Source organism: Ursus arctos, unplaced genomic scaffold (genome assembly GCF_023065955.2).
Source record: "Ursus arctos isolate Adak ecotype North America unplaced genomic scaffold, UrsArc2.0 scaffold_24, whole genome shotgun sequence".
Taxonomy (NCBI): domain Eukaryota; kingdom Metazoa; phylum Chordata; class Mammalia; order Carnivora; family Ursidae; genus Ursus; species Ursus arctos.
Window position 1 is genome coordinate 13,066,782 of NW_026622919.1, and position 19,657 is coordinate 13,086,438.

Below are 19,657 nucleotides of genomic sequence, written 5' to 3' on the forward strand. Positions count from 1 at the left end.
CCATGAAAGGGAGATGCCACTAGCCCAGTGGTTCTCAAGCAGGGGTGATTTTGTTCTCCGAGGGACACCTGCCAGTGCCTAGAGACATTCTTGGCTGTCACACCTAGGAAGGGGGGGGTGCTCCTGGCATCTAGTGCGTGGAGGCTGGGGGTGTTACTCAACATACTACGCCTACACCTCACCTACCAGGAATGATCTGGTCCAAAATGTCCATAATGCCAAAAACCATGCACTGGCCTGATTCTACAGCGAGGGAGACTAAGGCACTGCGGGTGAGTGAGGGGGAGGTCCCTGGCGCAGGATCGCATGGTATTTGCATGGACGCTGTGGACATACTAGGAAAACTCATTTATTTCCAGGATTTCCTTTCCCTGTGACACTCTCTGATCTTTGCCTTTTTCCTCTTTGCTTCTGAGCCAGCAGTTCAGGTAACAGATAGGTTGTAGCAGAAGGAAATGGGGAAACGGCCACCTGTCCTGGGTGGGAGTGGGGGCGCCTGGGTTTGGGGGCAAAAGGCTGACTGAATCCAACCACAGAGACCACCAGAGAACAAGCCCAGAAACCCAGCCCAGCTCGAGGCTGGGACGGAACAGCTGCGGAGCCCTCCCCTGCCCACACCCACCAGACAGCTGCAGGGATGGGGCCCGGAGCCAGAAAGACCGACTCACCGGCAGGCAGCACTGGGCAGGGCCCCCAACATCTCAGGGCCCCCCCACCCCATTCCCTCCTCCTGGAGGTGGCCTTCCCTCCCGGGGTTATTGGGAGAATGAATAAAACTGAAACAAGGAAACATACCCCATAAATACCCCAGCTCAGCAATGAGCATTAAGAGTGAGCTTTCAGGGGTGTTTGTTGACTGACAACACACAAGGAGTTTCTCCAGATGGACTGTTCTAGAACAGCCCTAAGTGGTGGTACTCTGAAAGCCAGGCCCGTAGGGCGCCGTGCCCATGGCACTTTGGCTTGGGAGACACCCGTCAGCCAGCCGATCCAATACGGGGCAGCGCCCCCCACAGCTCCTGCCCAGCTGCTTCTCTGGCTGAAGCCCGTTCGTTTCTCCCCCAGTGCTCTCTGGGCCACCAAGTGGTAGTGGTCACAGCTGCCGCGGGACTCCTGCCTCCGGCCCCCAAACCTTACCGGGGCCTTCCCAGTTCCTCCCAGGCCATGTAGGCTGCAAGAGCCCAGCCCTGACCACTGGGAGCCGGGCTGCACAAGAAGGTCTGGGGCCCTTGTGTGAGGCTGGCACAGAGGAGAGGCTTGGGTTGGGGGGAGGGGGAGGGGCAAGTGGGTGAGGGGAGGCCTCCCTGCAGGGAGCTCAGAGCCAGCACGTGACTTCAGCTCCCTGCACCGGTTCCTAATATAGCACCCTGGCTGCCCAGCCCTAGACAGGAGGGGTGGGGTGAGGGACTGAAGGTAGGAGAGGCGCTCAGGGACCTTAGAATCCAAAGAGGGAGATGGGGCCCATACACCTGATACAGATATTTTTAAACTTGCAGCTTCCAACAAAACCACTGGTATAACCTCAGGAACAGAAGTCTGCCGCGGAAGTCTTGCCGTGGTTACGAGTGCTTTTCCTTGTGCTTACAACTGCAGGACGGGGACCTTGGAAGGACCTGCTTCCTGACCTTTGTCCCCTGATAAGTTTTCTCCGTGATACATTAAACCCTGTGGGAGCTTCAGGATCCACAAATTAAATTGCAAAGAATTAGGTCCTTTTTAAAACAAATACTATGTTTTCCTAATCCTAAGACTATTCGCTTTTACCTTTAAAAATCTGAAAAATACAGAGAAATTGAAGAAAACAATTATCAGCCAAAATCCCACTACCCAAGACATAAACACAGGTATAACCTTTCAGTGCACCCCAGTGCATGTTGGGGTGTGGCTTAATACGCTGCCTCTGGTCACTGTTTTTCGTCAGGGGAATCTTCCCAGGTCTTTTTTTTTTTTTTTAAGATTTATTTTAGAGAGAGCGAGAGTGAGCACGCATGTGTGCAAGTGGGGGGGAGGGGCAGAGGGAGAGAGAGAATCTCAAGCAGACGCCCCACTGAGCAAGGAACCTGACCAAGGCTCCACACAGGGCTCCATCTCACAACCCTGAGATCATGACTTGAGCCGAAATCAAGAGTCAGATGCTTAACCCACTGAGCCACTCAGGGGCCCCTTCCTGTGTCTTTAAATACTCCTTGAAACCACCATCTTTAATGGCTGCACAAAACAGAGATGTTGCTATTTATCTGACTCGTGTCCTATTGTTGGACATGGCTTGTTTGCTCCCTAGATCTTAAATGGTGTCTGAATGGGGCCAAAGTGCTGGGATTCTCAGGAGGCATTTGGTTAAGATCTGGTGACTTCTCACTATGAACTTCTGGCTTAGCTTTGTCCTAGAGGCTGATGAAAAGATCAGACTCCTCATCCACCCCGAAATACACTCAGGATCTTGTCTACACACACACACCTGGGTGTCTGGGCTGGGGGGATAACAGCCTGCCCTCCCCAGTAGCTGGCATGCAGCTTCATGCCAAGTTTCTCTTGGAAGGCTGGGCTGCTTCGTTCCTCCAGGCCTCACATTCAGCCATCCTTGGCCAGGCCAACTGTAATTCCTTCCTCTCTTTCCGAGCGTATCAGTTAGTAGGGCCATGTAACAAATTTCACCAGAACTTAGTGGCATTAAACAACCATTAAACATGGTCATGGATTCTTATCTCTGCTTGACAGAGAGTATCAGGATGGCTTATTTCTGCTCTGCCATGTCTGAGGCCTTGGCTGGAAGACTCGATGGTTGGGGGCTGGAAACATCTGGAAGCTTATTTGCTCATGTGTCTGGCACTTGACGCTGGCTATTGGCAAAGACTTTAGCTGCTGTTTTCAGCCTGAATGTCTACACATGGCCTCTCTTTGTGGCTGGAGGTCCCTCACAACATAGGGACTGGGTCCAAGGGCCAGTGTCCCCAGAGCGAGAGAGAAAGGTAGGAGTCTCAGAAGTCACTTCCACTGCACTTTAAGGGTGAAGACAGTCAAAAGTCTGCTTGAGTTGAAGGAGAGGAAATAGTCTATACTTTTGATGAGGAGTGACAAGGTTCTGGAAGAACATGTGGGCTCAGATATACTTCTGTGGTCATTTTTGGAAGATGCAATCTCCCCTCCCCTACCCCCGTCTCTCTAGTACCCTGCTGGTTCTAGGCTTCTTCTCCATGCACCAGTCCTCCCTTCCATTCTCTGCCTCCACTGTGCATTCTGGAACTCCCTGCAGCTCCACCTCCATGGACACATGAAACCATCCTCTCTCCTAAGAACATGACTCCCCCAACACACACCGTCCTCCTGGTGAAAGCTGTCCCTTCTTCTGCTGGGGTTCCCTGCCCACGTTCCCAACATGACGTTCCTGGCTGCTCAGCCCCATACTCAGTCCCGAGAGATGTGGGGCTGCAAAGGCAGAAAGGGAATCCAAGGGACCTCAGGGTCCAGGGGAAGATGGGCTCAGACACCTGATACAGATATTTTTAAACTTGCAGCTTCCAACAAAACTGCCAGTACAACCTCAGGAACAGAAGTCTGTGGTCAGAGAAGGCTATGAACTCATGTTCTTGGACTCGTAATAGCAAGAGAGGGAAGTGAGGGGGCCTTCTCTGAAGGCCTGGGGTAGACCACCCCGAGCCACTTCTCATCACTGTCATCTCTCAAACACCTTCCTGGCCACTCCTTCACATTCATCAGAGGTTTCACCTCTGCACCCCATGTCCTGCCACCATCAACATCCATGGGGCCAACCACCCCAACTTCCTGGTCTCACAGTTCTCCTTCTTTCTCACCTCCAATGACCTTTGTCTCCAACCTGGATCTTGGCAGCACGCCTTACCGTCCTCCTGCCCCCTGGAATCTTCTGGGACACTGTCCTCCTCTCTGACCACAGCTGCCAATACTCCACTCCTCCTCTCCCTTACCACCACTCTACCTGTTCTCCAACCTCCCTTGCAGGGCCATCAAGAGACATCATTTAAACTCATCCTTGCCAGTGCCCTCCATTCCCTTGGCCCTTTTCCTTCTAGCTTTTCCCTCCTGGAAGACCCCAACCCTCCTAATCTCACCTTCCATCTTCTCCTGCACCCGAGCTGCAAGGTGATGCCAGAGAAAATCAAGCAAATTGTAAATCAACACGCGTGTAGGCAGATAGTGGCCTCCAAGGCCTCCAAGGATGTCCAAGTCCTAATCCCTGGAACCTGCAAGTATGTCAGTTTATGTGGCAAAAGGGACTTTGCAGATGTGATTAAAGTAAGGATCTTGAGAAGGGGAGCTGTTCCTGGGTTATCTGAGTGGGCCCAGTGTCATCATAACGTCCATCTAAGGGAAAGAGGGAGGCAGCAGAGTCAGAGGAGGAGACATGATGACAGTAGCAGAGGTCAGCGTGGCACCATCGTGAGCCTCAAAGATGGAAGAGTTCCTGATCCCCTGGGCTCGCAGGACGGAATTGGGGGCAGCAAGCCCGATGCAACAGAGGGTCTGAGTTGAACAGTGCAGGGGGCGGATGAAGTGGTGTAAAGAGGTTGGACCAACCGGGTGGCACCGTGCTTTTTTATGGTATCTTAAGATCAAACGCCCAAGGCCATGGCTCAGCCTAATTAAGGCTGAGCTCAAAATTAGATCAGCAGGTTGCCGAGGAAGACTTCCTCAGCCCCTCCCAGGTGTGCCCTGGTCCCAGCTCCGAACGAGGTCCACCCCTGGGAGATGTTTTCCTTCCTTCCCCTAGTTATGTCTGGTCCTTCTTGGGAAAAGAGCAGTCATTTGGGACAAATGAAAACTAGTTCATCTGGAGGAGTAAAATACAGACAATTCCTGCTTAGCCGAGTGTGGCATATCTAAAGATTGTAGAAAATGTTGGCTCTCAGGAGGCTGCTTCCTTTTGAACTTGACCACAGAGGTAACAATGATGCCCTCCTGGAGTGTCCCTCAGCACCTCGAGGCAAATTAGCCATTGGTCCAAGCCGTCCCAGATCTGCCCCAACTGCCATTTCTAATGTCCCTATGTCCTCAAACCACATAAAAAGGTCCTTAGGATCATCTGGTGGGGTAAATTATTTGAGTTTCTGTCCCCTTTTTTAATCCATCTGTCCACCCAGCCATCCATCAGTCATTCAACAAACATCTATGGAGATCCCACCCTGGGCACAGAACTGGGGGTGTTCTCAGAGGGCACCCAGAACGAGTATGTGATACAGACTCATTGTCTCTACCCTCCAGAAGCTTACCACCCATCAGAGAAAGCCGATCCATCTGTGGTCTGTAAGTAATAATAATATCACTAGCCATCCTGGGTATGACTGCCTATTAGCTCAGATAACGAAATACCATAGACTGAAACAACAGAAATGTACTTTCTCATGGTTCTGGAGGCTGGAAGTCTTAGATCAGGGTGCCAGCGCCGTTGGGTTCCGGTAAGAGCCCTCTTCCTGGGTTTCACCTCACTGAGTCCTCACGTGGCAGAGACAAAGAGAGAACAAGCTGTCCGGTATCTCTTCCTGTAAGGACACTAATCCCATCATGGGGTCCCATTCTCCTGACCTCGGCTAAACTAATCACCTCCCAAAGACCCCCTACCTCCAAATACCATCACACTGGGGTCTGGGCTTCAACGTCTGAATTGAGGGGGGACAGAATTCTGTCCACAACACCTACACGGGCTAAGCAGGTAACGAGCATTGTCCCTGATGCCCGCCAGCAGACCGGCCAGCGTCTCCGCCCTCATTTAAGATGCAGGAGGGCAGCTGAGAGAGGCTCCATGGCTGGCCGCTCCTTCCCTAGCAGGCTGGTTCCCCAGGACACCCTCCTTCCCCCTGCCCTGCAAAGGGGAGGCCCCGGCCGCAGGTGCACATATCTCCCAGCCCGGCTCCCGGCTCCCGGCAAACGCTGGCATCCACGGAGCCCCTTCCCCGGCCCCGCGAGGTTCTGGAGAGCTGCGCAGGAGGCCTGGCAGGGGCCCCCATGAGCAGAAAAGGTCTGTTTGGAGGAGTTTTAGGAAACGGGGCTGGGGCAGGGCTGGGGGTGGGAGATGACTCACCTGCAGCCCCTGGAGTTGCCCACATGGGGCAGATTTACGCAAAGACGACTTCAAAAGGAAGAGGCCATCCATCTTTAAGGCTCGGCTCCCTGGGGTGGAGGACTTAGGACCGCCCCCCCCCCATGCTGCACAAGCCTGCCCCCCACTGAGGCAGGAGGTTTGGGGCAGGGAGAGAAGCATAGCGGAGATGAGGAAGGTTGAGGGAGGAGCTCTCGGCAGATTTACCACCTGGATGGGGAGGCTGGTTTGCAACACGAAGGGTGAGCGGTAACTGGCCTCAGCTGGCCTGTGGCTGCAGACGAGAGGCCTCAGCTCAGCGCTGGTGCTTGGTCCCTGCACAGGCCTGGCTCGGCACGTCCTCTCTCTAGGCTGCAGCTTCCTTTTCTTGGTCACGACAGGGTGCAGGGCACATTACTCCAAACTATGGCACCTTGGCATACTGAATAGTTTCGGTGGAAGGAGTTCGAGGAACGGCAGCTGCCAGGCCCCCTGCCCCGCCCGTCTGCCCTGAAGCAGGCCCCGAGACCCTCGGGTGGGAGGTTCCTCCCTGTACCAGAGGAAAGGAGCTCCTGCATCTGCAGGACCCCAAGAGGGATCTAAACCGACCTCGCTGTTTCCCCAGTTCATGAACTTAGTTCACGGCCTCTTGTTTTCCAATATTTTTCACCAACTTTCCATTCTTCATCCCACTATGCATCCCAGTGCATAAAAACACTCAGATTGAACCTTTCCTTTAGGTCTTCGTTTCCCGTGCCAAGGCTCTCATGTCATGGAAAACTTAGAGCGAATAAATGTGTATGCCTTTCTCTTGTGACGGGAGCCTGAGATGAGAACTTAGAAGGGTAGAGGAAAAGGATAGTTTTACCCCCCTATGCAATAGATCCTGACCTCTCCTCCCAGCTCCAACCACTGCTTCAGAGTGTGGGCTCTGGGTTCTGAAACCTGGCTTCACCATTTCCCTGCTGTGTGACCTTGGACAAGTTGCTCGGTGTCTCTGAGCCTCTGTATCCTTATCTGTAAAAAGGATGTCATAGTCGCACTCACCTCATGGGTTGGTGTGAAGTTTCAGGGCAATGAAGTGGAAAGGCTTAGTACAGCAAATGATATATTACAGTAAACACTCAAGATGTTATCATTATTATGAACAGTCTGTGGTTCCAAGGCTGGACACCTGAGTGTGCTTCCGCACACAGGAAGAGTATTTCTGGAAGCTGTGGCAACCCGAGGCCAGGATCTTGAAGCTCAAAACCCTGCCCAGCTCGGGGGTCTATTCCTGGGGACACATCAGCCTCTTGGACAGATCCCCAAAAAGGCAACTGGTCAACTGATAAGGAAGAGATGCAGAGTGCAGGAGGGGTGCAGGGGCTCGAGCCCCGGGGCCCACAGGCAGGCAGGACTCTCTGGGGTCCGTCCCAAACGGTCTTCTCTCCTCTGCTGTGTCCACATACCATCAGCCTCTTCATAGTCCCCTGCAGATCAACCCACTTCCGTTCTTTTTTACTTAAATATATTTTGTAAATGAAAAGATAACTGGCAAATCTTGAACAGAAGTAAAACTGAAGCAGTAAAATGAAACCAGAACGACAGTCAGGTCCAGCTGGATTCCTTGTCCTCTCCAGGCTATTCTTTGATTTGCAAGCATCGGAAATGTTTCCAAGACTTACTAACCCCACACGGAGCTTTCCTTCCAGACCCTGTTGGAGGGATGGGAGGAGAATTGAAAAGGAAAAAGCAGGGGTGCCTGGGTGGCTCAGTGGGTTAAGTGTCTGCCTTCGGCTCAGGTCATGATCTCGGGGTCCTGGGATTGAGCCTGGGGCATTGTGGGGGGGGGGTCCCTGCTCAGCAGGAAGTCTGCTTCTCCCTCTCGCTCTGCCTCTCCAAATCCCCCTTGAGCTCTCTCAAATAAATAAATAAATAAAATTAAATTAAAAAAGAAAACAAGGAAGGAGGAAAAGAAAAATGCCTTCCCACACCAGGCACAGTGCTGGGTAATGCCAGGCCCAGGAACCACCGGAAATCTTCCTGCAGTTTGGGGACAGGCTAGGGCTGCAGAGGTTCTGGAAGGGGGAATCCCCAAGATATCCCTAGGCAGGATCCTGAGTCCCCCAAACCTCCGGGACAAGGACCCACTCACACCTGCCCCACTCGTGACTGGCCTATGGCACCTGTGTCCTCCAGGGTCCCCTGCCCCCACCCAGCAGTGCCCCTTTCTCCCGCAGCCCAGAGCAAGCAGATTCCCACACACCTAGAGTCCCTGGGGCCTACCCCTCGGTGCCTCCAACCACTGAGCTGCCACTCGTGGGGATCTCAAGCCACCATCTAGAGCCTTCTGTCCTGGCCCCTCCTTGAGGTATTTCAGGTCCCAAGAGGAAAAGAAAGCCCTGAAACCTGAGGAGAAGCTATCCTTGGTGACACGCCTGAGATGTGCATTAATAGAAGCCTCCCTCAGGCCCCTGACACGTCTGGGCAGCTGCTCAGCCCCGTCTGGTGTCCCTCAGCCCCGAGGCCAGCCCCCTCTGGCTCAGCCGGACACACTAAACTTAGCTTCCACCCCCAGCTCGATCACCGCCGCCACCTCCCCAGCCTGGCGGCCACCTGCCCCAGACACACTGCCACAGGACCGTGCCCAGGGCACCCACTCCTCCGCCACCGCCATGTCCCAGACCAAAGCGCCGAAGGTCCGCATGACCCTCTTCTGCATCCTGGTGGGCGTCGTGCTGGCGCTGGTGGCCGTGGTGACCGACCACTGGGCCGTGCTGAGCCCCGAGCTGGACCACCACAACGCCACCTGCGAGGCGGCCCACTTCGGCCTCTGGCGGATTTGCACCAAGCGTATTGTCATGACTGACAGCAAGGACAAGACCTGCGGACCCATCACCCTGCCCGGGGGTAACGTACCCGCTCCTTGATCCCGTCCCCGCCTCCTGCCCGTCCTCGTTCCCCCCGGAAAAGGGGCCCGTGGGAAAGAGGGCAGGTGTCCCTGCCTCAGAACAGAAATACCGCCCAGCCCTCTGTGCCCGGGGAAGAGGATCCGAATTGCAGGTGTCACACCGGAGGCTGGAGCCGCCTGGTAAACTGAGGGCGTTTGTCTCTCACTATTTCTGTCCTGCTGAGGCTTCCGGCTTTTCACCCCGAGCACAGGGCCGCACAGGTGGGACCAGAGGCTCGGGAAAGAATCCAAGGCTCTCCCAGACGAGAGGCTTCTGGCCCCCGCGGGCGCCACTCTTCCGCTCTCTCCCCGCACGGACGGGCTCGGCGGCCCCAAGTGCTCAGGCTGCAGGGACACGTGTGGCGGGCACGCTCCCTCCAGGGCCTCCCGGCTGGGCGTGAGACAGGATGGGCCCCCAAATTCATATGGCCTAGTGCAAAACGGAAACGCAGGGCTCCTTGTGATTTTTTACACGAGTTTCAAGGTGGCAACAGGGAAGCCCGGAGCCAAGCATGGGGCCCTTCTGTGTGCGGGGGGCCTTGACAGCCGGCGGAGGCCACACACCTGGGAAGCAGGACCTGGTTGTAGTCGAGCCACCTGCTTTTTGTCAGACCATCACTCCTGTCCGAACCGTGGCCTCTTGGCTCAGACCCCTTCAGAGCTGGGAAGCATGTCCTCCTGCTCAGATTTAAGTGTGTGCCTCGATTCCGTCCCGTGGGACAGAAGCACACATCAAAGGTGAGCTCCTGTCGAGAACACCCGGTATGAGGGTGACCAGTCTATTCTACAGATGGGGAGCCTTCCACATTTGTAGCAGACAGAGCCCACGCTGAGGAAAGAGCATGGAGAGTCATAGGTCTGGGCTCCGTCATGCGTTGCCCACGACCCCCGCCGTGACTCTGGGGTCCACAAAACCCACTGCAGCCTCTGCTTCCTCCGGTAAAATACAGTGCTTGGGCTCGGCAACACCGAGTCCCTTGCAGAGCTCACCAATGTCACTGTAAGTTGTCAGTGGACCAGGGTGAGTACAGTCACCTGCCTGATTTTCAGAATCACTCCCTCTGTGGTCAGACGGGGTGTTCCTTGAACCCTGCCTTTCAAGGAAGTCAGTGCTAAGTCCCCAGAGATCTTGCAGTCTGTGGGTGGCACAAGGGAGCCCAAACCCCATGCCTCCACTTCTCTTTTTCCTCCTCCTTTCCCTCCTGCTGGCTCTAGAAAACCCCTGCCTTGCTCATTGCCCTCTAGATACCCGGAAGACTCAGAAATACCCAGCTGTCTTAGAAACACTGAGTCCCAGGGCTGAGGGTTTTAACAGACGTGGACATGTGCTTTGGAAGGGTATCGCATAGCTCACATGCCCACGCTCCTCAGCCGCGGCCCAGCACACCCGTAAACAGACGCATCATCCAGCCAGTTCCCATGGGCAGGGCAGGGGCAGGGTAAGGCGGACTCCCTCCGGACCGCGCAGGGAATGCACTCTCATGCTCCCGTCCACCTGTCCTCAGAAGCACCTACCTTTTAAAGCCTGCTGAGTTTATAGAGCAGATGCACAGGGAGGCGAGGCAAGTCCATACAAGGAAGAGACAGACAAGCAGGACGTTAGCTGCAGACGACCAGCCGGCATGGGTTGGCCTTAAGCCTGACCAGAGTCTAGCTCTATGCCTTCTTGCACTGGTCCAGAGTGAATCCTCCCTCCCACACTTGTGAGCCCTGCCCTACTCCCGACAAGCTTCTGAAGTGCGTTCCTACCTTCTCCCCTCTCCTTTCTCTGCAGATGGACACCTTTTCCCTTCCCCACCCACCTTTCTTGTGCTCTGTGGGATTACCCTTTGCCGGAGGGGGGAAGAGAGTTCATATAGGCGCTCTCGTGTATTATTAATGGCAGTAATAACCACAAACACAAATCTAGCACCATCTGCCGAATATTGTTTTCAGTGCCTTCCATATTTTAACTTCGAATGACATCAGAAGAAATGGCAGAGTAAGACTCTCCGTAAAAACAATGAGAACTCTGACAACAATGGTCAGAGCAAACTTTTTCAGGATGCTGGAAATTAACCAGTCTTGCAGGTTATTCGAGAAAAATAGGTGAATCTCAGTAAGAATGGTGAGTTTTGAGGTGTTTGAACTTGGTCTATTCCTGTTTCCCACTCCCCAACTCTGTCATAGCCTTGAAAACCAACAGCCTGAAAACCGTGAAAATTTAGCAGGCTGGCATCCCCAAAGGGGACAGATGGGGCCGGATCTCTTTCAAAGCCTCATTCCCAGAGAACTATCATTATTTGATCGGTCCGGTGGTTCCCTGGAAGTCCCCCCTTGCAAGGCTGTCTTTATTTGACCTGACGTTCAGCTCACTCAGTGGAAACAGTCTTTTTCCCAGGGGGCATTTGTCAAAAACAATTAGAAACAATTGTTTAATAGCATAGCTTCCAGAGGCTGTAGGCAACAGTTAGGGCAAACCATAGGCTAACCAAAAAAGCTAGAGAATGAGATGTCCATAGGTGGCTTTGGAAAGCTCCAACACATTCTGGAGAATTTAGAAGGCCTTGTGCACACAGAGTGCTGTATGGCACACAGGAAAGCCCTGAAAAGGCCCTAAGCTCTCACCTTGGGCTGATCTTGAGGCTGTGGGCAAGCAGAAAGTGAAGGCTAAGGCAGAAATGTAGGCTGCTAGGTGGAGTGCTTAGCTCTCTGCTTAGCACAGAGCCCTCAGTAAAGACTGGGAGACGTATTCTTTCCAAGCATTTTACAAAATGTGATCTGATTACCAACTGAGCAGAGACTGGTGGTCCCACATGACAAAGGAAACAAGACTTTCCAAAATTCATTAAGTCACTTGAGCAACAAGATCAAACCCTAGGGAAGGATGGGACTCTGATTTCCAGAGTTGCTCACTATATTGTTTAAATATTCCAACTTTAAATTTAAATTTTAAGTTAAAAAAATCAGAAGACATGCAAAGAAGTAAAACAGTATGGCCCACACATAAGGGGGATAAAACCAACCAATAGATCCTTAAGAAGGCCCAGCTATTGGACTTACAGACTTTAAATCAGCTATTTTAGATACATTCAAAGAACTAAAAAAAGTCTAAACAACTAAATATGAGAATGATGTCTCATGAAATACAGATTATCAACAAAGAGATAGAAATTTTTATAAAAGGACCTAATAGCGTGAGTTCAAGCCCCGTGTTGCGCTCTGCGCTGGCATGGAGCCACTTTAAAAAAAAAACAACTTTGGGGTGCCTGGGTGGTGCAGCTGGTTAACTGTCCAACTCTTGGTTTTGGCTCAGGTCATGATCTCAGGTCATGAGATCAAGCCCCACGTCTGGCTCCACACTCAGCACAGAGTCTGCTGGAGATTCTCTCTCCATCTCCCTCTGCCCCTCCCACTCATGCTCTCTCTCTCTGTCTCTCTCTCTCAAATAAGTAAATAAATCTTTAAAAAGAACACACACACACACACACACACACACACACACACACACAAGAAAATAAACAAAAGTACCTAACAGAAATTCTGGAATTGAGGACTACAATAATTGAAATGGAAAATTCACTAGAAGGGTTCAACAGCAGATCTGAGCAGGTGCAAAAAAGAATAAGTTAACTTGAAGACAGAACAATTGAGATTAGCTAGTGTGAGGAATAGACGGGAAAAAAAAAAAAAAGAAGAAAAATGAAGAGAGCCTCAGAGGCCTGTGGGATAGCATCAAATGTACAATATACACAGAATGGTGGTCCCAGAAGGACAGGAGAGAAAAAGGAGCAGGAAGCAGAAAAGCAGAAAAATAATGGCTGAAAAGTTTCCAAATTTGATGAAAAATATTAATCTACAAATCCATGGAGCTTGATGAACTCTAGTAGGATAAATCCACACCTAGATGCATCATGATCAAAACTGTTGAAAGATAAAGACACAGAATCTTGGAAGCAGCAGGAAATGACTCATCACATACAGGGGAATCTTACTAACATAAGATTTACAGCTGATATTTTTCCAGAAACCACAGAGGCCAGAAGGCTGTGGGATGACAAATAGAAATATATATACACTCATCTAATCCTCATAAAATCCTCTATGAGGTCCACACTGGCATCATCATCCCATCTCACAGATAAACAAAATGAGGCACAGAGAGGTTGAGTAACTTGACCGTGGCGGAGCAGCGAGGTTTCATACCCCTAAAATTTACCGTCTTTGTCACTATGCTACACTCCTTTACAACCACCCAGTAAGGAGGCTCTCGTTCTTCAGGTGGTTCTCATTCTCCATGTGGGAAAACTGGGGCTCAGAGTGGCCTTCCGAAAGCTAACCTTCTCACAAGTGCAACACCCAAGTCTCAAATCCAGAGCCCCTTTTCTCTCCAGCCCACTCCCATACAATACCCCCCACTGTACGTACAAACACAACTCCTAAAAGCTGGTAAGAGGCCAACTTTTGACATGACATGGTTTTAGAAGAAGCTCGACCACGAGCTGGTTCAATAGAGGAGACTTTTCAAGGTTCCACTCAGCCATAGAACGCTGGAGGCTCTAACTACATGAATTGTCTAATTTCGTTTTTCGCACTGACCCAAAGAGTTTTGGAAGATCAACATCTGAGGTCAATTCTAATGCCCTCCAAATAAGAGTAGGGTCTTCCCCCATTGTCAGGAAAGGCTGTCTGTCTGAAAGCCCAAGTGAATCACCCCAGAGGGGGCATCCCCTGCCCTTGGGTTGGGCGGAATATTATTGCTCTCAGGCTCTGTCTCTCTAGGCTAAGGCAACAGACTGCCCCAGTAACCCACTTCCTGTATGGCCCGTCCTCTCTTCCAGTACCTGGTGCAGGAACTGGAGCCATATGAAAGAACATCATGTTATGGACCCCAAGAATTTCAGGGTCTCCCTTTCCCATCCACATGAGCCCATGCTAGAGACCCATGCCATAACTAAACTGCCCCCCGCCCGCCCCATAGAACAGCAACTATCAGAGAAAACCTGCATTAACTCAAGTTCAGGTTGGACTTAAACATGCCTTCTGCTGTAGTTCTTTGAAACCGGCACAATTAGATATAGTTCTGTGCAGTCATTCCCTTAACCAGACTACTTGGTTAACCAGAATACTCCAACTCCAGTCAAGCTCAATGGCCGAGTCCCCCATATTATTTTTAAAGATTTATTTTTGTTTATTAGAGAGAGCAGAGGGGAGGGGCAGAGGGAGAGGGAGAGTCTTAAGCAGACTCCACGGTGAGTGCCGAGCCGGACGTGGGGCTCAGTCTCACGACCCCAAGATCATGACCTGAGCTGAAACGAGAGCTGGATGCTCAACTGACTGAGCCACCCAGATGCCCCGAGTTCACCATATTTTTAAAGAAATAACCCACTTAAGTTTTCAGACCACTGAGTCTTATGACTGCTTATGACAGACATTTCTGAAATACAAAAAAAAAAAAAAAACAACAGAAAAACAAATATTAGACTCACCATGAGCCATTTGCAGAGACAAGGGAGGCTGGAGGAACTTCCAACTTCCTGATGATTGGTCCCCGGTCGGCACCCTGACGTTGGTATCTCCACTGACTTGATCCAAAGCACCTGCCTCTTCTGCCCTGTGAAGGGGCTATAATCCATCAAGACCAAGCTCTAAGCCCTGAGCTCTGTGCAGCTGTGATGGAAGCCAGGGAAAGGCATGGAAGGACATCAGAAAGGCAGAGGCAGGAAGGCTCAGAGTCTACACAGTTGTCACAGAGTTGTCACGGCCTCTCTCCTCCAAGCCCCTCACCTGCGATGATGTGGCCCACACCCGGCCCATCTCTGATGTTCTTCAAGTTGCTCTTGATGCTCAGTGTACCCAGAACCCCCCAGACAAAGGGGCAGAAGTGGGGTCTGCCCGCCTCAACAGGACCCTGGGCAATCTTGAGTGACACAGGCAGACGTCTGGCTTGATTTTTCCTGAATAAGCATCTTGTTGGTGCTGGACATGTCCGGAATGACGCCTGGGTCTGATGTGCCCCCACCCCTGCTGGGGTCATCAGGGACCACAAAGGGGCTTGTGGTCTTCCATGGGCAGCCATGGGGTCCTAGAGCAGATGTTACCCCCCAGGTTCAGGGCAAAAGACGCTGGCCTTGCTCATGTGCCAAGTTCAAGAGAGGGGACGGAGTTGGCCCATCTATTCTCAGGGCCCAGGTCCAGCCACATCAGAGAGAAGCTGAGGCTTCCAGATGCCCTGTGTGGGAAGCCCACCCACTGGGTGACCCCCATCCCACAGAAGGTGACATCATTTAATAGGGGAGGAGAGGGAGTAGGACAGTGTCCCTGCGTCACCGAAGGGGAAAATCTCCCCCAGAAAATCCACAGGCTGGCTTCCCCAGACAGGCAGCATCCCAGTACGGTCTGAGCTAAGACGGTTTTGATGCACGCGGCGGTCTGTCGGGATGGAGCCTGCCGCTGATCTGGTCGGGCTGACAACACAAACACAATCTGTGTGAGAGCCGCTCGGCTGCCGAATCGCTGTGCTCTGGCCGGACTCTGCTGGGCCTTTATCTCAGGCCCTCTGCCCCGAAGGCTTTGAACTCACGGCTTGCGAGTCATCAGGGAGGCAGCTGACCGTGAATATACTTGAATCCAGTCAATTCTTTTCAGAGCGTTTTCATGACAACTGAAATTGGCCCTTAAAGAATGAAACAGAAATGTTCCTTTGTCCAGAGGGAGACACACACGGAGACTTACGACATAGCGCGAGCCATTCGGAAGCGGTGACTCAAGAGAATGTATAGCTAATAATCTAACAGAAGAGGGTTGCACGATGCTTTAAAATAGCACCGGAAGCTGGGAGAGAGAAAAGAGCAGCATTAACTCTGACATCACCGCCCGGCAGTCAGACACCCCAGGTAACTCTGCTCAGAAGGAAAGTAATTTAAATACAGAAGCTCAAAGAGAAGGCTGTTTACCTCGCAGAACATTCACTGCTGCTTAACCAGGCTCGGCTCCAGGGGTCCTTTCTGTCTCCATCATGCCAGCAGCAGCAACCCTGACGTGGGGGGAGGGGAAAAGAGTGGGAGGCCACAGGCTTAAGTGGCAATAAGAGGATTTAGGTCAGATAGAAGAAAGCTGGCAACCCAGTGAAAGCTAGGACTTGGGACACACCGCCGGTGCCTTTCCAAAGGAAGCCAGGCGTCCATAATCATGATAATGTAAATACAGCCTGCAAGCGAAGAAATGAACGCACGACCTAGATGCCAGCTAAACTAGGGGTGGGGGTGTCTTTTACTGAGGGTCATGGACTCACAGGAAGAAGAAAGCAATGGAGGGCCTCACCCAAATAAAAAGCAACCCAATTTAATTTTTTTTAAAGAAACATAAAATAATATATATTTTTAAAAAACCATTCGCCTACTTCCTAAAAATGGAGTAAAGTACATTAAACTGTAGTCAATAAGCAGTAAGAACATCCTCCGATTTTAAAGTATGTCAAGTTACAAGAGAAATTAAAGGAGAAAATTGGAAGAGGAATTACGCCTGAATTTGTGTTTAAAATCAGCATGACTTTCTTTATTCTTAGTCCTTCCTCTGCGCCCCATCAAATCCAGATTTTTGGTCCTCCTGTTCCCAGACCTTCTGTGGCTTTTTTGACACCAGTCTGCTAGAACAAGCAGCAGGCCAGGGCAGGTTTTTCTGGCCACAGATGTCAAGGGTCTGATGAGATGACGTGATGGTCACTCACATTTGGCCTTTGAATGGAAGTTCTCTACCCTGCACGCAAATCCAGGCATTTGGCCCACTCAGAAAAGCTCTCTGTGGGGGCATTTTAAGGGACCTGGAGCAGGACTTCCCAAACTGGGTGAATCATCTGAAAAGCTTTTGAAACACATCACTTGCTTCCCACTCACACCCAGTGCATCAGGATGGGCCCGTATACTGATAGGAAACACAGCCCTAGATTTTGGTGCAACCGGGCTTTCTCAACCTCAGCCCTATTGCTCTGCTGGGGCCGGATAATTCTATGTCGTGTGGGGCTGTCCTGTAGTTGTAGATGGTTAGCGGGAGTCCTGGCCTCTATCCACTAGACGTCAGTTACCCTGCCAAGTTGTGACACCAAACGTGTCTCCAGACCTTGCCCACCAAGCCCCAGGTGAGAACCACCGTCTGGCCCTTTGTGGACGGTGTTCCCTGCACCCCCTGCCAAACGAGTTGCTGAGCCTCAGTTACCCCATCTGCCTAATGGGCTCAGTACCCTCAGTACTCTGTGCCCTCTCGACTGAGTCAGCCTTTGCCTCCCGAAGACCTCCTAGCCTCTTAGGAAACCCCCTCATCCTACTGAAATTTTGGTCCTAGGGTCAGAGAAAGATGTTTGTTTCAGCCCAGATTCGGGGTTTAGGGAGAAGAGGGCCAGTCCAGGGGGCTGTCACACCCACCTTGTCTTGGTGGAGCCTCTGACGGGGCTGCAGGCCCTCTGGCTCAACTCACAGGCTGTCTCCCTCCTTTGCAGAGAAAAACTGTTCCTACTTCAGGCATTTTAACCCAGGCGAGACCTCGGAGATCTTCCATGTCACTACTCAGAAAGGTGAGCCGGTGGGGGAAAGCAGGGGAGGGTGAGGAAGAGTGCCTCCTGGCCAGGCTGCTGAGCCGGAAAATCACTTGGCACAAAAGCCCTGACTTGCCTGCTTGCGATGAAAAGCAGCTCCGGCGTCATGCCCTGCGCTCTGAGGCCACAGTCCTGGGTGGCCAGCCGTCCTGAGGGTCCATCAGGGCTTGAGAGAGCCTGTAACGAGAAGTTTCCTGGCAGGCCCCGCAACTGCAGAGGGAATCCTCTTCTTCCCGAGCCCAAGGGAGGCCGGAGTGATGGGGAACCCTCCTCAAACCCCTGTGTGGTTTCCAGGGCTGCTGGGTCAGAGTGGACGGGGAACTGATTCCCTCCGTCGCCTATCAGTCACCCCAGCCCCGGGGGGGGGGGGGGGGAACCAGGGGAGCCGCCCAGGGGTCTGCGAGCATCTGTGCCCCGGTGAGCCTTCCGGGAAGCACCTGGGCCGGGGTGCGGACCCTGTACAGGGTGTGGGCGCGCACGCGCACACCCCGCTCGGAGAGCGCCTCATGTGCCAGTGCACACATGAGCACGCTCACTCTGGCAGTCGCTACACGTGTGGCGCATGGGCGCGCGCACACACGATCACGCGCGGGGCCCTGAAACAAACCACGGTTGTAGCGGCTGCTCGGCGTCCCAGGACAGACCACCCTCCGCCCCAGCCCGCCCTTGGCCCCCTGGCTCGCAGGAAGCTTTCTGTTCCAGAAAGGTGTGCAGCCACGTGGTGGCTCAGGGCTGCTGCCAGGCCTCTGCCCCCGGGAGTGGGGAGAGGGTCTTGTTGCCATCCTCCCCCCCCCACCCCCCCGCTGTGTGACTGTGAGTGAGGGGCTTCATCTCGGACCCTCAGTGTGCTCCCCAGGGCCGTGGGCACAAGGACGCGCGGCACTGGCCCTGGGGCCGCCGCTGAGCCGCGCGCACCCTCCTGTCCCGCAGAGTACAGCATCTCGGCTGCCGCCATCGCCATCTTCAGCCTCGGCTTCATCATCATGGGGACCACCTGCGCGCTTCTGTCCTTCCCGAAGAAGCGGGACTACCTGCTGAGGCCCGCGTCCATGTTCTACGCCTTCGCAGGTGGCGCGGGGGGCTCCTGCCCGTGCGGCGGGGCTGGGGGGAGGGGGGTACCGCGGCACCCCGCTCTGCCGCGACCTGGGGATGGGGGGCCGGCCGGGTCAGGTTCGCAGCCCCCCGGGGACGCGCGGCGGGGCAGAGCCGGGCAGGCTGTGCATTTCGCGCGGGGATCTGGGGGCGCAGGGAGCCGGGCTGGTCGCTCCCACCGAGAGGGAGGCAAGAGACCCGCTAGCGCGCGGGGTGGGCGGCGGGCAGGGCCGGGGCTCTCGGAGAGGCCCTGAAGGTCCCGCTCGGCCCGCAGGCCTGTGCATCTTCGTGTCGGTGGAGGTGACGCGGCAGTCGGTGAAGCGCATGATCGACAGCGAGCACACCGTGTGGATCGAGTACAACTACTCCTGGTCCTTCGCCTGCGCCTGCGCCGCCTTCGTCCTCCTCTTCCTCGGCGGCCTGGCTCTCCTACTCTTCTCCCTGCCTCGAATGCCCCAGAACCCCTGGGAGTCCTGCATGGACGCCGAGCCCGAGCACTAGAACTCCCGGAGCCCCAGCCCCCCTCGGGGCTTTCCCCTCAGGAAGCCGAGCCTGGCCCAGAACGTTCTAGAGAGGAGGAGGGAGCTCCACCTGTCCCCGGTCCCACCTACCCCATGACAGCCGCTGCTGCTTCCCTCTCTGAGCCCTTCTCTGGGCTGTGACAGGCTTCCCTGGGAATCCAGCAAGTGGACACGATCCACAGCAGCCCAGGGTGGGAGGGAGACGGCAGGGCCAGCAGGTGCGCAGGCGTCTGGGGAGGACCGACCCTCCGCGGGAGCTCCAAGCGGTCCTCGCTGAGCCAGGTGTCCTCTGTGAGCCCTACAGGGACGGCCTGTGCTCCTTAACCAGTTCTGGGTGTTGCCTGTGTAAATAGCCAACCCCTCCCTCCTTCTCTGGGACAAGATACACCCTTTCCAGTGAACTGAACGGTCCCTCCTTGGTTTCCAAGACACCTGAGGAGCATTTTTTAACTGGGTAGAATCTGTGTTTGAAATAAAAGTTCTTTGAAAAA

At 53.4% G+C, this 19,657-nt stretch overlaps 1 protein-coding gene and 1 long non-coding RNA gene across 2 annotated transcripts; one reads left to right on the plus strand and one right to left on the minus strand.

Annotated features, from left to right (window-relative positions):
- Window positions 1-1,938: 1,938 nt before the first annotated feature.
- On the minus strand, window positions 1,939-17,840 carry LOC130544742 (uncharacterized). Its single transcript, XR_008961284.1, has 4 exons — window positions 17,384-17,840; window positions 14,268-15,639; window positions 8,301-12,152; window positions 1,939-7,749 (listed from the first exon to the last, which is right to left on the minus strand). It is a non-coding gene; the product is annotated as an uncharacterized LOC130544742 (long non-coding RNA).
- On the plus strand, window positions 8,588-19,657 carry CACNG1 (calcium voltage-gated channel auxiliary subunit gamma 1). Its single transcript, XM_026512418.4, has 4 exons — window positions 8,588-8,944; window positions 17,458-17,532; window positions 18,484-18,621; window positions 18,920-19,657. The coding sequence occupies exons 1-4, from the start codon at window positions 8,710-8,712 to the stop codon at window positions 19,144-19,146; spliced, it is 675 nt and encodes a 224-aa protein (XP_026368203.1). The 5' UTR covers window positions 8,588-8,709; the 3' UTR covers window positions 19,147-19,657.